This window comes from Haematobia irritans, chromosome 1 (genome assembly GCF_050003625.1).
Source record: "Haematobia irritans isolate KBUSLIRL chromosome 1, ASM5000362v1, whole genome shotgun sequence".
Taxonomy (NCBI): Eukaryota; Metazoa; Arthropoda; class Insecta; order Diptera; family Muscidae; genus Haematobia; species Haematobia irritans.
In genome coordinates this window covers 97,692,548-97,717,126 of record NC_134397.1, presented here as the reverse complement: position 1 = coordinate 97,717,126, position 24,579 = coordinate 97,692,548, and the positions used below count along the sequence as shown (strand labels likewise).

Below are 24,579 nucleotides of genomic sequence, written 5' to 3'. Positions count from 1 at the left end.
ACAATATATTTAAGGGCAAACATGTAATGTTCCTAAACTAACACAAAATGTTTGGGACACATATGTTAATATGTTAGAATATATTATGTTTGGGGCATGAATGTTTCATAAAAATAATATGTGTGAATGTAAACATATATAAATTTACAAATTTCGAGTAAACATATATATGTTGTGATACTTTATTCAGAGAGCGACAAAGAGAGAGAGTTAGTATAGAGAAATAAATAGAGATGGAAACCGGGAGGGTTGAATAAAAAGATATCAACATAACACAGCGAGAGAATGAAATGAGAGCAATTTCTGTGAAACCGCTTGTATGTTGTTTCGGAAAACTGTTTCATGATAAGGCCAAAAATTTAATATGCTTAAGTCTAAATATTATTTAATTTGAATATTAGAATGAGTATTCGGAATCAAGAGAATAGACATTTGCAAAACAACAGCATATTACAAAAAAAGATGCGAAGAACTCAAAAATTTCGTGGAAGTGAAAATTATGTGAGGGAATGAGCACAATCTTTTTTGAGGAATTCTTCCAAGCATATACTATTTTTGGACTCAAAATGCTTCCAAACATATAATATGCTCATATAAAACAAACATATTAATGTTTCGGCAGTATCCAATAATATATGTGCTTCCTGCAAAATATGTTTGGAACATATGTTAGAGAAGCGATTTTTCTTGAGGGTGTACTTGTCGTATACGCGTTTGGTTCGAGTATTAAACTAATGTGGTAAATGGTTTGATGTTCTCAGTAGCCAATCTCCCATCTTCCTCTTCTATAATCTTTGGGCAGCATGGCAAATATCAAATACATGTTGCATAGAACATGTTGCTACTTGGGTTATAAATGTTTTGCGTGGGTTATGCATGTTCTACAGAACCTCAAGCAGCACAGCACATTGGTGTGATTTAATTTTGTTTATTTCTAGAATCGAACTTTTAGGATTAAAAATGAAAATAAATTACATAAATTACATTCAAAAGCATGCGACATTAATTTAATGAAAAAAATTGAAGTAATGATTACACCCTCAAGACAAATCGCTTCTCTAACATATGTTCCAAACATATTTTGCAGGAAGCACATATATTATTGGATACTGCCGAAACATTAATATGTTTGTTTTATGTGAGCATATTATATGTTTGGAAGCATTTTGAGTCCAAAAATAGTATATGCTTGGAAGAATTCCTCAAAAAAGATTGTGCTCATTCCCTCACATAATTTTCACTTCCACGAAATTTTTGAGTTCTTCGCATCTTTTTTTGTAATATGCTGTTGTTTTTCAAATGTCTATTCTCTTGATTCCGAATACTCATTCTAATATTCAAATTAAATAATATTTAGACTTAAGCATATTAAATTTTTGGCCTTATCATGAAACAGTTTTCCGAAACAACATACAAGCGGTTTCACAGAAATTGCTCTCATTTCATTCTCTCGCTGTGTTATGTTGATATCTTTTTATTCAACCCTCCCGGTTTCCATCTCTATTTATTTCTCTATACTAACTCTCTCTCTTTGTCGCTCTCTGAATAAAGTATCACAACATATATATGTTTACTCGAAATTTGTAAATTTATATATGTTTACATTCACACATATTATTTTTATGAAACATTCATGCCCCAAACATAATATATTCTAACATATTAACATATGTGTCCCAAACATTTTGTGTTAGTTTAGGAACATTACATGTTTGCCCTTAAATATATTGTGTTTAAAAATTGTGCCCGAAACACATTTTGTTTATATCGGAACATATATAAAACATATTTTTCTAACAGTGTACAAACTTTAAGACAAAATAAAGTGTCATTATTTTAAATAAATTTGTCCTTAATATTGTTTTAAATTGCGCATCCCAAAATTTAGGTTGCATAATCTTTAATATCACGTAAATATTTTTTTAGTGTACTTCTGATTATACCCTAAACCATATACAGTGCACTCGCGGTAACGTGAACACCGCATAACGTGAACACGCTTCTTCTTACACCATGCCACACTAAATGAATGAGCTCCTATTCTATTTCTTCTAATGCAAATCTCAACTTTGTGCTATGTCACGGAAGTATCATTGAATATGAAATTTACACAAAAATCATTCAAGCCAGAAAAACCTTTTTTTAAAATCCATGTGATATTTTATATATAAACAGGCGGTACTATGCTTCTGTTTCACAAAACCACAAATAAAACTGCAAAAATAATATAAACTTACGAACTTATTTGGAAAATCTAATATAGCTTGAAAGAAAATGGCATCACAACATAAATGGTAAACTTAGTAACGCCTTTAATGAAAAAAAAACTTACGTTCGGGGAATCCATGGCTTGCAAAATTTTCCTTGCACACACACACAGTTCAATGACTACGCACCAACTGTCTGTCCCAGCATATAATTTTTTGCTTTCAGCTCTTTTAGAAGATGTTTCAAGCATAACAAAATGTTGCAAACACTTCAGAACATGCATACAGGTTCTATAATGCTTGCAACTTTGATGCTTGATTTCGAATAGAACCTTCAAAACATCGTTCGTTTGCAACCAAATATGGGTAGGTTATGTTCTGATATTTGTTTTATTTGATGTTTGAATGTTTTGCTTATAGCTATGTTTTGAAAGTTCTATTCATGTTGCAGAACATTTTGAAATTTGAAAATTCAAATATGCTTGTGCAGACCTTTAATATCTACAATGCTAATTCTACTCCCTGTGCAAAATTTCAACTAAATCGGAGCAAAAAATTGGTCTCTATGGTCAAATGAGTGTAAATCGGCGAAAGCTATATATGGGAGCTATATCTAAATCTGAACCGATTTCAACCAAATTTGGCACGCATAGCTACAATGCTAATTCTACTCCCTGTGCAAAATTTCAACCAAATTGGAGTAAAACTCTGGCTTCTGGGACCGTATTAGTCCATATCGGGCGAAAGATATATATGGGAGCTATATCTAAATCTGAACCGATTTCAATAAAATTTGGCACACTTGACTACAGTACTAATTGTTCTTCTTGTGCAAAATTTTAAGCAAATTAGGTTAAAACTCTGGCTTCTGGGACCATATAAGTCCATATCGGGCGAAATATATATATGGGAGCTATATCTAAATCTGAACCGATTTCTTTCAAAATTAATAGGGATCTATTCGGAGCCAAAACACATACTTTGCCAGACACCATGTGTCTATCTCGTCTCCTTCTGGGTGTTGCAAACATATGCACTAACTTATAATACCCTGTTCCACAGTGTGGAGCAGGGTATAAAAAGCCTAAAGGCAATGAGAAAATACTAGATTTTCTATTTATGTATCAATTTTTTTCCGGATTTTTTTTTTTCTGTGTACACATATTGCCTTTTCATTAAACCGAACGGCATTCCACATTACATTGAAACCACTTAGAGAAGCTTTGAAAACCTCAGAAATGTCACCAGCATTACTGAGGTGGCTGAAAAACTTATTGGTGTTCGGTCGAAGCAGGAATCGAACCCACGAACTTGTGTATGCAAGGCGGGCATGCTAACCATTGCACCACGGTGACTCCCTGCACTAAAAGTCAACAACAGCACAGTATTTGTTTTCAACAGCAACAATTTTATTCGTGTCTACTGACAAATATCTGTATATTTTTCTCGATAATGGGTATGCAAAGTCTTGTGCAGAATAATTGAAATTGGAAATTTGCACATCAAACATTTTTAAAAAGTTTATTCCGAGTAAAGGAGGGCCATCATTCCTAATTACTAGAAGTGAAATATTTATGATTTCATTCTTGAAATGCATTGTTACATTAATTTTCCCAAGTGGGGTTGTACTGGAAACATTGTATGTTTTCAACAACATATCGAACTTCTCAATCCTGATATTCCCAAAGTGGGATTTCACATTATTTTCAGAACCGGTATCCAATTCCATAACAAAAGGTTTATCGCATACACATACGATAATTGTAATCGGACCATTATATTTACTACTAATTGAGAACAATGATAAATCATCATCAGCTAAAAACAAAATTTTTCCACATCTTTCTTAAATAGCCTCTTTCATGGCATAAGTTACGTTTAAATTTTTAAACTTACAATTTTCTATTTTATGGTTCGTATAGCCACATGCCATACACTATTGATACTTTTGAATATTTTTCTGATTAAGCCTAAATATTTTGCCCCTCGTTTTTTCCCTTATGGATGTAATTTATTTGGGGTTCTTGCTTAATCTCCACTCCACTCCGCACTGTTTGCAATTCGTACTACTTTTTCGAACGTAACTGACCCTTTCAATTTTCAAGTTCAAACTTGAACAAGCACATCACTTTTCCTTCGCCAAAGTCAAATCATCGATTTGAGTGCAAATGGCTGGGTTTATTTTAAGCGTGCTTCTTCTATCTTCATTAGTTTTGTTTGTTATTGTTGTTAAATTTGCATTTATAATTACTGATTCTAACTGATGTTTGCTGAAACAACTACAATAGCTATAATATAGCTGAAGCGGTGGACAGCAATAAAGCTAATATTATTCGACTGGTGGGATGTTCTTGTGCACACACTCAAAAAGAGTGAACCCACCAAGAAAGACAATGTAGGTTCATTTTAGAAAATTTGAACTAAACTGTATTAGAAACGCCGATATTACAAAAATATATGTATAATATTTTTCGACAAATTCAAGAAAATGTATTAGACACAATTATTTTTCCGTAGTTTGAAGGAAAAAAATGGAATTCAAAATTGGAACAATGTATTTAGCGCCAAACGAAGCAAATTTTAAATATTTTAAGAAATTCTGAACTATTTTGTGAGAAATACGAAACTTAGTAAATCTTTACACTTCATTTTTTTTCATTCTTTTCACTTTTTATATACGTTAGTTATTTTAACTAACGTATACCTTATTTATGTCAAGTAAACATTCATATATTGGAGAATTTTTAACAGAAATATAAGAATTAGCATGAATTAAAATAGAGTTACATTGACTTTAGTGCCCTGAAAGGTTAATAGTTTTTCGAGTGTACTAACATGACAGACGAAATGTAGATCAATATTGCAACAACAGCGGCAATTGCGACTTCGACAATGAATTTCAGGAATATGTCGTAATGAAACATAATAAAAGTAAATTGTTATTCATATAAAAAATAGTAATACTTACCACATGTTGGGGTTTCAAAAGCCGAATAAATTCACTTGTTTGCTGATAGTCTGTATGTGCTGAAAATGATATATAATCTACCGACATATTAAGTGGCAACTTTTGTCCGGAAAGTGTTGTAATCTCTTCCGGTTCGGAAAGTATTGTTTTTGCTAACGTTCCTTCAACACAATATCCAGCAATAATAACGCCATTCTTGGGGTCTGTACACCAATTTTCAAATAATTCCCTTGATAATCCACTCTGCATCATACCAGGTGATGCCATTACAACACATGGACCAATGTCGTCAAAGTGATCAATACCTTTTAAATTGGATATATGTCGAAAAACGAAAGGGTTATTCACCGCAATTTGTCGTCGAATTTTATCGTTCATAGCATTAATGTAGGTTTGGTACACTGCCATACATTTTTTCGCCAACGAAGATGCATAGTAAATTGGTATATCATGAAGATCGGGATTTTGCGACCAATACTCGTCCAATATCAATAAGAGTTCTTGAGCTCGTCCCAATGCAAATACAGGAATTAAACATCGTCCACCTTGGGTAACGATTTTTTGTACCAAAGATGTAAAACGATTTTCCCTATCTTCTCGCTTTTCATGAATGTGAGTTCCATATGTAGATTCAGTAATTAAAACATCCGGTTTCATAGTAGGTATCTCGGCAGCCATTAAATGGCGGTCTTCTTGGCGTGAGAAGTCACCGGTGTAAAGAATTTTAACTCCAGCTATTTCTATCATGAACATAGCTGCCCCCAACACATGTCCAGCATTATATGCACAAAATCTAACACCCATTACATCTCTTTCTTCATGAAAGTTTATGGTTTCTATCTTTTCCATGGAAGCTTCTAAATCGGCTTCGGTATAAAGCATTTGTTCAGTAGAAATGTTGCTGATTTTAATATAATCAGATAGCATCCATCTGTAAATTGCTTTTGTTGCATGTGTCATAAAGCATCGACCACGAAAACTTGTCTTCATAAGGAACCACGGCAAAGCACCACAGTGATCTAAATGGAAACTTAATAAAAAAAAGTATAAAATAATATGTAATCAACTTACAGTCAGCAAAAAAAGTTGTACACCAATCGATTTGAAATAAATTGTGAAACGATATGAAAAATATATAGTAAATATATAGGTATACCTGGAGTCTATTTGGCATTGAACGGGCTAGGGTTTTCGTCAAATCTACCTCAATTGAGCTCTATATATCCATAAGAACGTTTTTGAGAGTTTCTTTACTAGAAATGTTAAAGTTCATCGACTTTGTTTTCAGCACTTTGTTTGTACCACAAGCACTGCTGTGCTACAATTTTATATACATTTAGAAGCAATGGTTCATTAAGTAAACTTTTCATTTTACCAATCTTTTGTCAAAAGACTTCTGCATCAATTATTTCCTTGTTAAGAAAATTGCTGTATATGTAGTATAACATGTTCTTTGTGGAAGGAATAGATATCTTTGAAGATTCTCCAAGAAAAGCCTATTAAATTAGTTCATATTACTAAGAGAAGAATTTCAAATAGATTTTCTTTTTCGACCAAGATCTCATTTGTATGGCTGGAATTTTGTTCAGGACTTCAGAAGATTTTTGATCTTCACGTTGAAAAAAATAAAACCTTTTTAATATCTCCCACTTGATATTACTAATTTTAAAGATTTTATGTTCTTTTTATTTTCAAACTTGAATTCATTGACTAACAGAAGATTTAAAACGCATAATATTTTTTTTTTTTTCATTTTGATACAATTATACAAATGTAGCCCTTTGTAAAATAGTGATATTTGCTTCCTTTCGGTTTCCAGTCTTCTCAGTCTAAAATTGTGTGTATTTCATATAGAATTGTGCATCCGAGGCGTATTGAATTTGTTCTAACAGGTATGGTAGTGTGTTTCCATTTTTGTATAAATATAATAGTGTCGAATTGAAGTCTTCGATTAATATCTAGCCATTTTAGTGTATTTAGCATCCATTTGCTTTTAGTATTATTCTCATTCTTTTATTTTGTATTTTTGAAGCCTTTGAATTTGTGTTTAAGTGCAACAAGTGAACAGAATTGTCGACCCGTATTCAAAATGTGGTTTAATTATTGTATTATGTACATTTATTGCTGTAGTCGACATGGTCTTTAAATTTTATTCTTTTTCTATCATGAAACCAAGGTACTTAATATCCCAGCAAAAAAAAAAGCGTCGCCAAAAAAGCAGTGAAAATGTTCTTTTTGGATCCGGCGCAGAAGCGATGAATTTACCATGGGCTTGTCATAGGACGGATGTCCACCATTTCAACAGCCGTTGCACTGAATTTGAATCACTTTTTAGGGTGTGATATGAATTCAGTGTTTTGTTAATTAAAAACCAACAATAACAAAACAAAACGAATGAAAAACAGAGGAAGCACGCTTAAAATAAACCCAGACAACTGCACTCAAATCGATGATTTGACAGTGGCATAGGAAAAGAGATATGTTTGTACGAATTTATTTCGGTATAAGCCGGCTATCATGCAAAACCTTTTTTCGGAAGGTTCAAGTGTGGTTCATTGTTGGGTTTAATGAACTGCCTGAATTTATTCTGATAATTGGTTGATAGTTTTGCTGCAAGTAGAGGATGCTGATAAGGAATGTGGTAATTCCGAAACGTGAGTCCATCCAACCATCTTGCAGTCTATAAGGCTTTGCCCAAATGGATTTGACAAACATTATTTTCCTCTGTTGGTTAAGCTACACTTGTAGTTTAGTCAATGCATGGTTTTAAGCTGAAATCAAAAAACAACAACAATGCTTGAAGAACAAAACCAACAATAACAAAACAAAACGAATTAAAAAATTTTGTGATATTTTGCCAAATAAAATTTTTTTATAATTTTTTATGATTTTTAATGCATTCCAACGCTTATTTGAAACGTTTGACCTCAAATATTTTCAAAAAATCACAATTTTTCTAGAATGGATTTAGCATTTTTATCGACAAAATTTGAATAATTTGTCACATTTCATTATTTCTTACTCTGTTTTTATCTTTTTGAAACAAAAAAAGTTAAAATTACCCATTAAAAATATGAAAAATTCAATTAAAAGAACTTCTTTTGTAGTAAAAATAAAGAACATCGTTGGGAAGGCATTTTTGGAAGTGCTTTTAAAGTTGTGCCTTTAGAAGAACTTCTAGAAGAACTTCGTTTAATTTTAACTTATTTATTTTTAATAATAATAAATAAGTTAATAATAATTATATTGTTTATATCATATATAAGATTGTCATAATATTCGTTGCTTGATTCTGCATCTGTAGAAATTAGTGTATCATCCGCATGAAATATAATCTCCGATTTATTCAGTATATGGCATATTAGTTATATATAATGAATAACAATGCCCCTAGAACTGATCCCTGTGGGACCCCAAAGTCATTGCCCACAGATTCTGATCGTGTACCACTCACTTTTGTAACTTGTCTTCTTCATTCAATATAAAATATAAACCACTTCAGTTCTTTATCTTGGATGTCATAGTTAAATAACTTTTTTATTAGTATCTCTTTATCAACGGTTTCAACTGCGCGTTTAAAGTCTAAAAATTGTACCATAATATTTGTATTTTTCTCTATATTCTTTCATCTATTTATTACATAGTTTACAGCTGTTTCACTAGTTTCTAGATTGATGTTTTAAGAACAGCTTATTTTCTTCCATATATTTTCAAGTTGGTCATGAACTATTTTTTTATTGTCTTTTCGCAGGATTTTAGCGTGTTAATTGGTCGATATTCTTCATTCTTTGGTTTTAGAAACTTTTTCTATTGGTGTAGGTTAGTTTAGGTTAGGTGGCAGCCCGATGTATCAGGCTCACTTAGACTATTCAGTCCATTGTGATACCACATTGGTGAACTTCTCTCTTATCACTGAGTGCTGCCCGTTTCCATGTTTAGCTCAATGACAAGGGACCTCCTTTTTATAGCCGAGTCCGAACGGCGTTCCACATTGCAGTGAAACCACTTAGAGAAGCTTTGAAACCCTCAGAAATGTCACCAGCATTACTGAGGTGAGATAATCCACCGCTGAAAAACTTTTTGGTGTTCGGTCGAAGCAGGAATCGAACCCACGACCTTGTGTATGCAAGGCGGGCATGCTAACCATTGCACCACGGTGGCTCTTCTATTGGTGTAACCAAAGTATCATCAATATGGTATAATACCAAATATTACATTAATTTGCTATTATTTGATTGGTTCAGATTTTAATAGACGATTTCAATGTGTGGAAATTTTGGAAAGGAATTGGTACTAAAAAACATGATTACCGAAATTAAACCGAGCCTCTTTTATGGCAAAAGACTATAAAGACAAATGAACATTATAACTAAGGAGCTAAGAATTCAGGTAATGTTTGACAAAATTAACTTTTAATTAAACAAAAATAAGTTCTAACTACTCTGTTTACTTTCAGAAAAACTAACATAGCTTACATGGTGCTAACTTATTGGAAATCTAGGCACATCTACATATTAGAAGGAGCATGCTGATATGGTTATTATGATAAGAAATATAATGATTTATAAGTTTATTTTTTCACCCTTTAGTTGTTATTATTTGAACAAAACATACAAATGACAAAAACTAAATTATTTGTCTATTCATTGTCATAATTCACAAAAATAAAATATTGAATATGTTTTATAGGAAACGCATATTTTCTTTTATTTCAAATAAAACTAAATAAGATTTTGGGGCGCATAATATACATTTTTTATTGAAATGTATTGCCAATTTCATTTAATTTGTTAATTGAATCAAATAGTTGATTGATTTTTGTCGCGAAATTAATTAAAATTTTAAATGATTCAACTAACACATTGATTGAATTTATGTCAAAAACCAATCACTGTTTTAATTGATTCAATCACACAATTAATTGATTCCGTGACAAAAGTCAATTAAATTTTTAATTGAAAATCGTGTTGGCTTTCAATCAAAATGGGTGATTGATACTATAATTTTCGTAATTGTTAAAATAATGATTGAATGCGCGAATTTCGTGATTGAAATCAAAAAATTGGTGTGTAGTACAGATATTTAGTAATTCTTGTATATTTATTGCACGTAAACTGAATTTGAAATTTGTCAAATTAATTTCACAAATCGTTTTAATGTTGTCTATAAAATTATTATTAAAGTTATTAGCAATAGTTTTGTTATCCTCATACTCTATATATCACAGATTTTATACAGCCTTTCTTTGTTTTAATAATGTTTTTTTTATTTCGCCACATTTGTGTTTGGTCTATTGCACTATTTATTTTGGTTTTAATATACTTGTTTTTTTTTTTTTCATTTTTTATTACCACTATATATTCGTTTCTTGTTTTTTTTTTTTACATTCATTCCATGATGTTATAGAATTATATATTTTTGCTCTTCGATATTTCATAACCTTGTCTTGTTTTTTCACTTGCAAATCTCTATTAAACCATTTATTTGTATCTTTCTGTTCTACAACTTTCATCTTTTTAGTAAATTTCTAATTTTAACACAATATTGTTTAATTCATCATTTTCATTCATTTCTAAAATTCTATTTCGACAAATTTTTGTTGTATTTAATACTTCCTATTTCTTTATATTGACTTCTGCTCACTTCATTATTGCACTCAATATCTATGTTTATGGCTTCATGATCCGATATTTTACATGTTTTGCATATTTGTGTATTAACTTTGCCTGTATAAGTAATAGCATAGTCAATAATTGTACTTGAGGTTCTAGTAATAATAGCTCACAATTTGTTACATACCGTTATCACTAATGATATTGGCTAACTTATTTTTGTAAAATTCATCTTTGGACCAGCCAATAATAAAATCTCCGGTTATTGTGGTATCACAGTTTTTTTAACACATAAAGTTTCCATTATTTCTTCAAATTTATCACAGAATATATTTTCAATCCCGTTGGGAGATCTGTATGCTGCCCCTATTAGATCATTTATATTTCCGTTGTTAATTTTGCAAATATTTATCAAATATTTGTTAATCTCGTCCACTATTTCATCCATTTTTACTATATCATAATATTGCTTTACACAAGTTACTACTCCACCAGTTCTGTTTGAGCTTGAATATGTAATAGTTTGATCATAACCATCTATATACTGTTAGAAAAATAGGTTTTTCATATGTTCTGATGTCAACAAAAGGTGTTTCGGGAAACATTTTTAAACACAATATATTTAAGTGCAAACATGCAATGTTTCTAAACAATCATTAAATGTTGGGGTTACATATGTTAATATGTTAGAATATATTACGTTTGGGACATGAATGTAAAACTTTTTTATGAGTTCATTTGGTTTGGGTATGCGCTTTGCATGTTTTGGCTTCGCCAAAAATATGAAATATAGCTGAGAAACTTAGAAACTTTCATAGTTATCCAATAATATAGAATATTTTTAACTTAAAAAACAACTTTACATCCAAATTTCAAACAGTATAATACTGAAAAATAAAGTTCCTTATAACACTGCGCAAATAAATAAACACACTCAAACAAAAGTGAACTCTATTTCACTAAAGCCAATTTAACTATATTTTAGTTCATGGAATTATTATGTTTGGAAAAGTTTCCTTTACTCTTATAATTTTCTGTGTACGTTAGTTAAATTAACTAAAACTGAGGAAAAAATATACTCAAATGAAGCATAAAGATTAACTAAATTCGTGTCTTCCACAAAATAGTTCAGAATTTTTTTAAATTTGTAAATTTTACCAAAAATGCGTCCATCATGAACTTCGTATGTCACTAAAGACATTCTTGCAATTTTGAACTCCAAGTTTTTCCTTCAAACTACAAAATTTTCTTTAATAAGTGAAAAAACTTAGTTATGTCGAATAAATTTTCTTGAATTTGTCGAAAAATATTTACTTATTTTTATGACATCGGCGTGATGCCAACGTTTGTAATACTGTTTAGTTAAAATTTTCTACAAATATTCAAAATTTTCTAAAATTAACCGAAAGTTTTCTTCCTGGTGGGTTCACTGTTTTTTCAGTGCATGAATGATGTCAGCAATCAAGACAACTCAAAAGTCTAAACAATTGTTCTCTACTCCAAGAACATAAACAAAATGAACTAATGATATTAAATATTCAAAAGCGCGTAAAACAAAGTGTTGATGAAGCAATGCACCAAATCGATTTAAATATAGGCACTATATCAAATAAAGTTGTTCATCTAAATGCTAAGATAATAAACATACCCAGCAAAAAAAGCGTCACCAAAAAAATAGTGAAAATGTTCTTTTAGATCCGGAAGTGGTGCAAATTTGGCGCAGAAGCGATGAATTTAACATGGGCTTGTCATAGGACGGATGTCCACCTTTTCAACAGCCGTTGCACTGAATTTGAATCACTTTTTAGGGTGTGATCTGAATTCAGTGTTTTGGATGTTAATCAAAAAATTTTGAGATATTTTGCCAAATAAATAATTTTTATAAATTTTTATTTTTAATGCATTCTAACGCTTGTTTGAAACGTTTGACCTCAAATAATTTCAAAAATTCACAATTTTTCTAAAATGGATTTAGAATTTTTATCGACAAAATTTTAATAATTTGTCCCATTTTATTAATTCTTACTCTGTTTTTAATCTATTTGAAACAAAAAAAGTTAAAATTACCCATTAAAAATATGAAAAAAGCGAGTTATAAAAAATTTAATTAAAAGAACTTCCTTTGTAGTTAAAATAAACAACATCTTTGGGAGGACATTTTTGGAAGTTATTTTAAAGTTATGCCTTTAGAAGAACTTCCAACGAAAACTTTCTTTCGTATTCCAAACGAAAGAAAATTGATTTTTGTTCTTTTATTTCGAAAGGCAAGCCACTTCATATTTTGTTGTCGAGTAATAAACGAACATATACAATAAGTGTCAAGAAAAAAGTAAAATCATTGTTAACATTTCAATGAATTCTCATGCCAAAAATTTAAAAATACTCATTTTTAATAATCAATGTATTGTCATACAAACGAATCGAACTTTCAAAAATAGAAAAACCCAAATTCATTCGAATTCGAGTGACTGCCTTTCTTTCGAACTGGTTTTCGTTCGATATACAGGAACAGGGCATTAAATGTTTCCACCAATTTTGCGTATCTGTGCAATCTTATTTTGGTACCCCTTAGATGTTTTTATTTTTTTCATTTTACAATCTTATGTCCATCATTTCAGGATATATTGTCATTTTTATACGACTTTAGAGTTATTAGCGGTTATCTGTTATGGATCAATTTTTCGACGATATAAAACCACCAATTCATAGTATAACTACACATAAAATAAATGACAGTGTTTGGCAGTTTTTCCACCACAAAATTGCCTCTTTTAAGGAAAAACTATTTTTTTTAATTCGTTTCACTAGTTACATTCGTTCCACAAATTTGAACTTTGCTTAGACCATACACAAACCACGAATATAACTCGCGAATTTACCTTCACACCCTTAATTCGTACCACAATGTTAAATTCGTTCCACAAATTTGAATTTTGCTTAGCCGATACACAAACCACGAATTTAACTCGCCAATTTATCTTCACACCCTTTTGTCAACTACGAATCCGAGATATTTGATTTTATTTACTTTTGCAATAGTCTCTCCATTTATATCATAAGTAATATTGATGGCTTCATTCCAAAGTATGCTAAGTCGAAAAAGGGAATTTTACAGGAAACAAGTTCAAAGTTTTTTTGGAATTTCTCAAAAACCGTACAAGTTAGAAATTCCCTTTTTGGTCTTCAAATCATGTTTATTGTAATTTTTTTAGTATGTACGAACTCAAAATAGTATAATAGAACGAACGCAACAAACTCCATCAAAACACGCTAAGTCGACTTAGCGTACTCTGGAATGAGGGCATCGATATTACTGTTCATTCTCAATTCCATTATTTTAGTTTTCTTTTCATTTAACTTCAATGTATTCATTTTGATGTCATTGTTTCAAAGTACTGCACATCATTATCACCTTCTACAAATAAAAGTGTATCGTCAGCGTACACCCAGAAAAGTGTATTCGAAACTAAAGGAAAAAATGTTCATCAAACAATAAAATTTTCAGTAAAAAAATCCTAAACTGAAAGCAGTTAGGAATAGTTCATTAACTAGAATTAGGCATGGCATTTTACTAATACTGTTTTCTCCGCTGGGTATAAGAATTTACTACTGAAAAAGAAAATTTTATTCACTGATAGCAAAGCATTCGTAAAAATAAACAAAAACCGAACTAAAACCAAGTTTCCTCAAATTTAGTAAAATTTCTTATAAAATGATAATTCTGACTTCCTTTATTATAGAAAGCTTATCATACATACGAATAACACTTGGCATAGAAAAATATTTTAGTTCATTCGTACTAAGAAGTATTCAATCCTTTCAAAACTTAATACCTCATTCACATTACACTTCCAAAATCCACTTAACTAGATTTCAACTGTCATTTGTCTTATAAAAAAGGGATTTCAAATTCTTTTTTAGTGAATTTCGAGCCTAATGTGAATGAGGTATAAGGAAACACACTTGTTAGAATATAGGAAAATTTCCTACATTTCTTTTATCTACCTGTAATCGATGTAATCGATGTGTTTGCGCGTGGGTTGTTTTGTAGTTGGAATCGCGTTGTTATGGTATACTGAGAGATTGTTAAAAAAGAATATAGTAAAATAATATAATAAAAAACAAAAAATATATATATAAAATATTTGTTATTTTAAATTAGTGAGAAAAATGTTCGTTTTTTGAAAATTGGTTTATAAAAAAAGAAAACACCAGCAGTATAACAACCCCTTCATTCGACTTCATTTTGGAATCTTCAATTATCAGGTAATATTCAGTGACGCTAACCTTTTGTGAAAAAATTGGTTTAAGATTTTTTTGTTTATATTAGTAGGTATTGAAATTGTAAAAGGTGGACAAAATTGCTAGGCAGCAACTTTTTCAAAGTGCAAGGTAATAGAAGAAGAAAAAAAAAGTGTTTTAATATTTCAAGGCCAGTCGATGCTGTTGATTCCAAATAAATATAATTAATATATTAATAAAACATGTCTTTTATTGAATAAATACACAAAATTGTATTTAAAAACGAAGGTAAGCAGTTCTAAATTTGAAGTAAAAGGTTTACCACAAATATGTAAGATTTGTCCAAATGAATGAAAACAGTTCAATAAAATCATTCCATATATGAATTCAATTCAGTTAAATTTTTCATTCTGTAGTATAGTGGTACATAAATGTAGGAAAATGTTAACTAATATATGGAATGCATTCTACCTAATTTCTAAGAAAATCACATCGTTCAAACAAATAAAAATGTCTTTGGCGCTATACGAAGTTCAACCTTCTTCACAATGAGTTGATTTTAACTTAAAGAAGGGGTCACTTTTTTCTGGGTGTATCAAACCATTTCGCTATTTGTCAATATATATGAAGAGCAAAGCTCCAAGGATTGAACCTTGAGGTACACCGTATTTGTTGTCTATTTTTTCTGATCTAATACACCCAGAAAAAAGTGCCTTCGAAACTAAAGGAAAAATTTTTCATCAATATAGTTTATCCATTTTATTTCCATTAAGGTAAATTTTTATGAGAAATAATAAAATTTACTCGTTTCAGTAAAAAAATCCTAAACTGTAAGCAGTTAGGAATAGTTCATTAACTAGAATAAGGCATGGAATTTTACTCATACTATTTTCTTCACTGGGTATAAGAATTTACTACTGAACAAGAAAATTTTATTCACCGATAACAAATCATTCGTAAAAATAAACAAAAACCGAACTAAAACCAAGTTTCCTCAAAATTAGTAAAATTTCTTATAAAATGATAATTGCGACTTCCTTTATAATAGAAAGTTTTTCATACATACGAACAACACTTGGCATAGAAAAATATTTTAGTTAATTCGTACTAAGAAGTATGCAATCCTTTCAAAACTTAAGGAAACACACTTGTTAGAATATAGGAAATTTTCCTAAATTTCTATTGTCTACCTGTAATCGATACCTGTCATCGTAATCGATGTGTTTGCGCATGGGTGTAATCGATATATTTGCGCGTGGGTTGTTTTTTTAGTTGGTATCGCGTTGTTGTGGTATACGGAAAGATTGTTAAAAAATAATATGGTAAAATAATATAATAAATAACAAATAAAATATATAAAATATTTATTATTTTAAATTAGTGAGAAAATTTTTCGATTTTTGAAAATAAATCTATCAATGTTCGTGATGGTATATAAAGAAAGAAAACACCAGCAGAATAACAACCCTTTCATTTATCTTCATTTTGGAATCTTCAATTATCAGGTAATATTCAGTGACGCTAACCTTTTGCAACAAAAATGTTTTATGATTTTTTATATTTGTAGGTATTGAAATTATAAAAGGAGGACAAAATCGTTAGGCAGCAACTTATTAAAAGTGAAAAGTACAAGAAGAAGAAAAAGTGCGTTTTACAGTTGATAATATCACACGGAAATTGGAAATAGTGGAATAATAAACTAATATTTCAAAGAGATTCGATGCTGTTGATTCTTAATAAATATATTCAATATATTAATAAAACATGTATTTTATTGAAGATAAAATTGCTTATAGAAATAAATAAAATTGTATTTAAAAACGAAGGTAAGCAGTTCTAATTATGAAGTAAAAGTTTTACCACAAATGTGTAAGATTTGTCGAAATGAATGAAAAAATTTCAATAAAATCATTCCATATATGAATTCAAATTAGTTAAATTTTTTCATTCTGTAGTATAGTGGTATATAAATATAGGAAAATGTTAACTAATATATGGAATGCATTATACCTAATTTCTACGAAAATCACATCGTTCAAACAAATAAAAATGTCTTTGGCGCTATACGAAGTTCAACTTTCTTCACAATGAGTTCATTTTAACTTAAAGAAGGGGTCACTTTTTTCTGGGTGTACCACTAACCGTTGTGAATTGTTTCCAATAAAGCAACACTAACTAACGTGTTTTTCACTTGTTTCCTTTATAGCCTTTTTCCGTACATATCTTTTTTTTTTTGTTTCTACGATCACTTCTCTTTGCTATAATGCTTTTATCCCTTCTTCGTTATTTTTAATTATAGTTTGAAATTCTTTTTTTATATTCATCAATGTATTCATTGTTTCTTTTATCAACTTTCTGGATATCTTTTCTTTTACCTTTTAGAGCAAAATAGTTGTTGAATATGTACTTATGCTATAGATCAAGAGTGTAGTTATCATCAACGAATTTGCATTTAACATTGCTCGCTGCTCATTTCATTCATATCAATTGTTTCATTCATAAAATGCTCATTAATAAAATATACGCATTCTCTTTCTCTCAACATGCTTATGCTTTGATTGACTGATATGCAACAAATAACTGATCTTCAGGTTGTTGTTGTTCACTGATCAATGCATTGTAGCATCATATCATTATCAATGAATGAGTATTGTTATCAATGATTGCTTTCACACTAAAATTGAATGAAATTGAAGCAGCAGCACTGTTAAATTAAATATGTTTGAAGAGAAATCACTCAATTCAACATTTGAAATCGAATGATGATAGCTCAAGTGGATTTTAAAATCAATTGATTCGATCTCCCTGATTTGGACCACTAAGCAGACAACATCATAAGTAACTGGTTGGCCGATAAGTCTCCGATCTAACAAAGAAAAACACATTTTTTTGTTAGTTTTTAGTATTCAACATAGTTCCCTTCAAGAGCGATAATAATCGTTTTATCGCTCTTGAAGGGAACGACCTTCCAATTTTTTGATACCATTTTGGTAGTACTCCTTCGGATTTGCCTCAAAATAGGCCTCAGTTTCGGCGATCACCTCTTCATTGCAGCCAAATTTTTTCCATGCGAGCATCCTTTTGAGGTCTGAGAATAAGAAAAAGTCGCTGGGGGCCAGATCTGGAGAATACGGTGGGTGAGGAAGCAATTCGAAGCCCAATTAATGAATTTTTGCCATCGTTCTCAATGACATGTGGCACGGTGCGTTATCTTGGTGGAACAACACTTTTTTCTTCTTCATATGGGGCCGTTTTGCCGCGATTTCGACCTTCAAACGCTCCAATAACGCCATATAATAGTCACTGTTGATGGTTTTTCCGTTCTCAAGATAATCGATAAAAATTATTCCATGCGCATCCCAAAAAACAGAGGCCATTACTTTGCCAGCGGACTTTTGAGTCTTTCCACGCTTCGGAGACGGTTCACCGTTCGCTGTCCACTCAGCCGACTGTCGATTGGACTCAGGAGTGTAGTAATGGAGCCATGTTTCATCCATTGTCACATATCGACGGAAAAACTCGGGTTTATTACGAGTTAGCAGCTGCAAACACCGCTCAGAATCATCAACACCTTGTTGTTTTTTGGTCAAATGTGAGCTCGCGCGGCACCCATTTTGCACAGAGCTTCTGCATATCCAAATATTGATGAATGATATGACCAACACGTTCCTTTGATATCTTTAAGCTATCTCGATCAACTTCATTTTACGGCCATTCAAAATCATTTTGTGGATGTTTTCGTCGGTAACCACCTCTTTCGGGCGTCCACTGCGTTCACCGTCCTCCGTGCTCATTTCACCACGCTTGAATTTTGCATCAATTATTGTTCATTTCCCTGGGGCAGAGTCCGGAATCTCATTATCAAGCCAAGTTTTTGCTTCCACCGTATTTTTTCCCTTCAGAAAACAGTATTGTATCAAAACACGAATTTCCTTTTTTCCATTTTTTTCACAATAACAAAAGTTGCTTCACAAAAGACGCTCTATCTCATAAACTAATTGACTTGCAGACGTCAAATTTTTCATTTTTTTGCAAATAAATTGATTTTGTTTTTGAATATTTTTATTGGAAAATAGCTCGGATTTCTTTCTTAATTGGGTTTATTTTAATAGGAATTTTTAAACGATCTTTAACGTAACATTTTGGTGCCGAAACCCAGGAAATATTTCGCGTATTTTTTTCGGTTTTGTATTGATTTTATTTTCTATGAAAATAGTAAGTTAATCACGTGGTGATTATTTTGGTTTCATATACAATAATTGAAATGGCTGACTTGGACGAAATTATAAGACTGCAAAAATATTCTTTGGAATTGCTGAGGAAATATGAACAGAGGTTTGATTCTAAGCCAGATTCTGAGAAATCTTCGGGGTTTTTGTCCTCATTGGGACAACGGATTGGCGATGTTTTTAACGTTTTCGAGAGCCGACATCGGGAAATTTTGCTAAGAGTTCACGATGGAGTCTTGAATGTCTCCGATGTTCCGTACTAAGTGGACGATTTGTATTTTCATTTCTCCGATTTTTATTTTACATTTAAGGGAAAATTTCTTTATTCTTTGCCTCTGCAAAGGCTTAACTCGAAGCTTCCCAAACATCCCAAGTTTTCAGTGCCTTCATTCTCAGAGAGATATTTTGAATGGATATCTTTCCGTGACATTAATTCATCCCACGTTCATAAGAGTCACTGACTGGAACCGTTGAGTCTCTAAATGACGATTTTCAATTTGCTGAGAGTACTTCTAACGTAGGAAATTCATCTTGTCATTCTGGCGAATTATTGAGGGCAAATACAAATTCGTGCGCACATTGTGGTGAATCTCATTCTATATTGAAATGTTTGGAATTTTCGGCATTGCCTTTGAATGTGAAATTTGAGATTATATCGCAAGAAGGACTTTGCCACAATTGGCCTCTCGCCTTTTCGCTGTGTTTCATGCAAGGAATTGCATCACTCTGTATTGCATTCGAATAAAGTGGAGAACGTGAATCAAGCTTTGACTCATACTCCATTTTCATCAAATTATAATAGCTTTGCCCCAAGCCCGTTAACATTTCATCCGACTAGTGCTTTTCAGGCAATTTTACTGTACACAATACGTCTTGTTGTCAATGCTAACAGTGGTCGCTTTACCTTGGGAGCACTCTTGGACCCTGGTTCACAGGATAGCCTCATTAGTGAATCAGCGGTTCAGTTAACTGACCTTAATATCGTACCATCAGATAATTGACATTGGAAAAGGTTACTCGACTTTGTCCGCGTCTTTTGTGGACGTCGAATTGTTTCCCTTTACTTTAATTTTATCTAATCTTACCTAGTATGACCCGAATCCATCGTTAGGACACGTAACGATGCCCAATATCGAAATGGGCAGTTTGCCGATACTCTGCTTTATAATTTTCGTGGGACTGTTATGATTCTATATTCGGATGTTAATTTATTTTAGGGACTCAGATCCCCACTGAGACATTTGTCCATGCAATTTTGTTTTTCACTTTAGGTGGATTTTTACGGGTTCTGACGATTTTACGATCATTAATAGTATTCATATACACAAATTGGGTCTTGTGAGTATACTCCGATCATTTTGGGAGCAGGTACCCATGAATATGCATCTAACGGACAAGTATATTTGTTGTGGTACGCACTTTCAAGCAACAACAAATCAGTCGATTATTTCGGAAGCGGCACGGCTTTACGACCCACCCACTACTTTTGCCACTATGTCAATTTTTAGGAGCTTATGGGATCATGCTGTCGACTGGCATTCTGTAATCCCAAATATTATTCAATCACAGTGGTTTTCATATGGAAACAAGTTACCGGGACTTTATAATATGGGAACTGCAGGATTGATTGGACTGCTGCGTAGATCAAAAATTGAATTATCTTGTTTTTGATGCCTCGACAATTGCATATGCAGCTGTCGTATATGCTGTAGTGGTGGTAATCGATTGCATTCAAGTCCATATTATTAGGGATAAATATAGAATTTCACAAATGAGGACCATGACAATTCGTTGTTTGGCATTGTGTGAACTTTCATTTTTATTTGGACTAACACGGAATGTTATAAGCTCGGTCAGGAGCACAGAGGTCTCCAGTACCTATTATTGGAGTGACAGTTCTACTGTTCTCAGTTGGATAAGGAAGCCTACATCGGACTGGAGCGTCTTTGTATCGAATAGAGTTACTGATATTCTACGGTTTACAAATCCACTCGATTCGGGATATGTGCCACTTTCAATGATTCCAGTAGACATAGCCTCTCGAGGAGTGACACCGGTGAACATTGTTGAGGACAGGACAAGTTGGTTTGGTCCAATATTTCTTTATGATCCACCTCCTTTCTGGACTAAATATCTGTCAACTTTGCACACATCCGAGGGGGTAGGAAAGGGAACAATTGTGGGTCACATAACGAGGACATCAACGTGCTCCAAGCTCGTTTTGGGATATTTTAGTCTTCAAAAGTTATTTGGGGTAACCTCATTTTTCTACATTTTACGTATAATTGCATTCACAAGGAGAATGTAAAATATGGTATACTATGTTTTTCTGGGGACTGGCAGTCATCGCTTGTGTTATTGAATATTTCTAAAGAGACTAATTTCCCTTCTGAAATCAAACTTCTAACTTTAAAGCAACAAATGCCATGTATTGATATTGGAGGTCTTTTACGAGTTGGAACGCGGCTGCAAACCCAAATATTTCGTTCGATAAAAAACATCTGGTTCTCGTATCTGACGAAACAGAGTGGTCCTGGGCAAGGGAAAATTTATCGCATTTAAACTATTTTTCCTGTTCATACGGACATACAGGACAGTATCAATCCTTTAAGGAAAAACAATTTACAAATGCCCTATTTCTAAAATTTCTTTCTTTTCAGTATTTCCACACTACTAGTCAACATCATCATCGCCAAAACCGTAAAATAATTCAAATCTATCACAAGCCATCATATCATAATCTTCATCAGCACTATACACACATAGTAACATCAAAAGGGATAGGTTAGGTTAGGTTAAAGTGGCAGCCCGATTAAATTTCAGCCTTACTTAGACTATTCAGTCCATTGTGATACCACATTTAACTAAAAGTACCTATTACATATGGGCACTTCTAGTACTAACCACTGAACCTTCTCTATTATTTACTTTTGTGGAACCAACCAGATTGCTCCAAAAACATTAACAAACTGCTTAAGTTACGTTTTCCAGGTCCGCCAGTAATCTAAAGCTATATGCTCCTAAAATTCGCTTACGCCTTACACAAAAAGCAGGACACTCACACAAGAGGTGTTTAATTGATTCTTTTTCCTCCACATCATGACAGCTTATACAATAGTCATTTTACTTCGCACCTATAGTTTTTGCAAATTCGCCTATCAGGCAGCGACCCGTTATAGCAGATATCAGAAGTGATATCTGACGCCTTGAGAACACTAGCATATCTAGTGTGCGGTTTAAGTTTAAATGGGGCCATATTTGCTTGGTGTCGTTACAACCCCCATTTTTTCCCCATTTTTCGTTAACGCCCTAACATTGAATTCCCTATTGGGATTTCTAAAATCCCTATTTACTTAAAAGATACAGCTAAAAATAAATCAATAACAATACAAAATGACAACTAAACTTAACGATACTGTCAAGCAATGTCGAAGAACAACTTCCGTAAAAATCATAAAATCATTCTTTCTGTTTGAAATCAACATCCATGATAAGAAGTCCAATGAAACGAAAAAAAATAAATTTTGTACAACCCATCTAAAATCAAACCTTTTGTGTTTTCTTTCGTTCCACTGTACTAATATTGGATCTTTTCCTACCATCTGGAGTACAAAGTCAACTATTACTCCAAATAGATTTGACTTTATTTCGGCTCACGAGATTCCACTTCTAACAGGTTGATCTTACTCCCGCACACATACATTTTTGGTTCTTCGAGCCGGATTCCACCAACTCTGTGACAAGCGCTCTCTGAGAATTCAACTCCACGTATTGGTCTACTCATCATCATCGTCATCATTGAAAACAGGTTAGTTGACGTTTTCTGTTTTTCTATATTTCATTGTGCAAGTAGAACTCTGTGTGATAACGACATACGCGGAATAATCGAGTTGTATTTGAATTAAAAAGGAGAAATAGAACAGAATTATATTCTTGAATTTCGGAAATATTGCTGATTGCGAAGCTAATTTAAATTTCTGCCAGTTTGCGCTAAAGAATTGTTTGAAATACGACATGAAAGCCAGGTGAAAATTGCTACCGATTTAATGAGTTGGAAGAAATAATTGCCGGGGAAAGAAATCGAATTAGTACGATTCGAGCCAGTTGTCATCAAGGGCAGCCATTATATGTATTATACGTAAAACTTTTCATATTCTTGGTTGCTTGGTGAGTCGCAAAATTTTCTGAAAGAAAAATAAAAATTCCCTATACCCTCCTGTCCACGTGCTTTCAGTCCTCTTTTAGATGTCACATTATGTATGCCCATAACAGAGGCCTGATTTAATGGTTAACATGGCTCTGTTATGAAGTCAGGCTTATGTTATTTTTTTCCCTTTACAGCTCCATATCTCCATAATACTCATAGTTATAACATTTCCATGCTCTCCATTTGCACACTCCTTTATTCATTTTCCCCTTACCTCTAAACAAGAAACCCGTAAGAGCCTTTACCCCTCCTATTGCACTTGCAACAAAACAGAATCACATTTTTTTAAGCCGCGGTATTCAACGTTTCCCCTTCACATATCACCTTCCCTCCTATCTACCACCAAATCCCCACTACAGTGCAACCTCATCCACTAATATAAATACTGATTCTCCGAATCGTATTTTTTTAGTATCAAGTTCTATAATTATTTTTATTTTTTTGAAACTCTTTACTCTTATTCTGTAGAATTTATTTCATATTTAGTATTTTTCTTTTGTGAGATTTATTTGGTATTTTATATTTTTATTCTGTGGGATTTATTTGATATACATATGAGTTTTCATTCAGGGGAAATTAAATTCGAGTTATATTTTTTTGTGTTTTTTTTTCGATGATTTCATGCTTTTGGATCGTTGAGGTGTGAATTTTTGGTGTTGCTGTAGGCAAAATTCTGAATGAATGCGTTTAGTACAATTTATTATTTTCTCTGCAAATGATTTTTAACACACACGTATTTGTAGAGATCGCTCTGTAGATCTTTGCAAAATTTGAAACCAGTTATTTTGTTCGAACACACCTTCGCTAGCTCACGTTTGCTCTGGGATTCTCACAAGCATTCAACTACATTTACATATAGCTTCTCCAATACTCACTGAGTATTCTCCGTTGTCAGCAGAATACATTTTTTAATCTCCCGTTCTCTTACTCTCTCCATCACAGACACTCACACTATCACATAGTGTGGGCACAGAGAGACTCGTCTCTCTTCTATTCTCCTAGCATCCATTGTTTTTTTTTTCCTTCTTGTGGAACCCATTTTAGTTTTTTTGTTTTGATCACTTTGATATTCCATATTATTCAAGGTCGATGCCCTTTACTTTCACTCCGTTTT

At 32.2% G+C, this 24,579-nt stretch overlaps 1 protein-coding gene across 1 annotated transcript in view; it reads right to left on the bottom strand.

The window, feature by feature from the left end:
* Positions 1–24,579, bottom strand: part of Cpsf73 (cleavage and polyadenylation specificity factor 73) — a 150,903-nt gene that overhangs the window by 91,922 nt on the left and 34,402 nt on the right. The window contains exon 4 of the mRNA XM_075291218.1: positions 5,176–6,205. Coding sequence (XP_075147333.1) covers positions 5,176–6,205 — 1,030 coding nt within the window. The remainder of the gene's footprint in view (positions 1–5,175; positions 6,206–24,579) is intronic.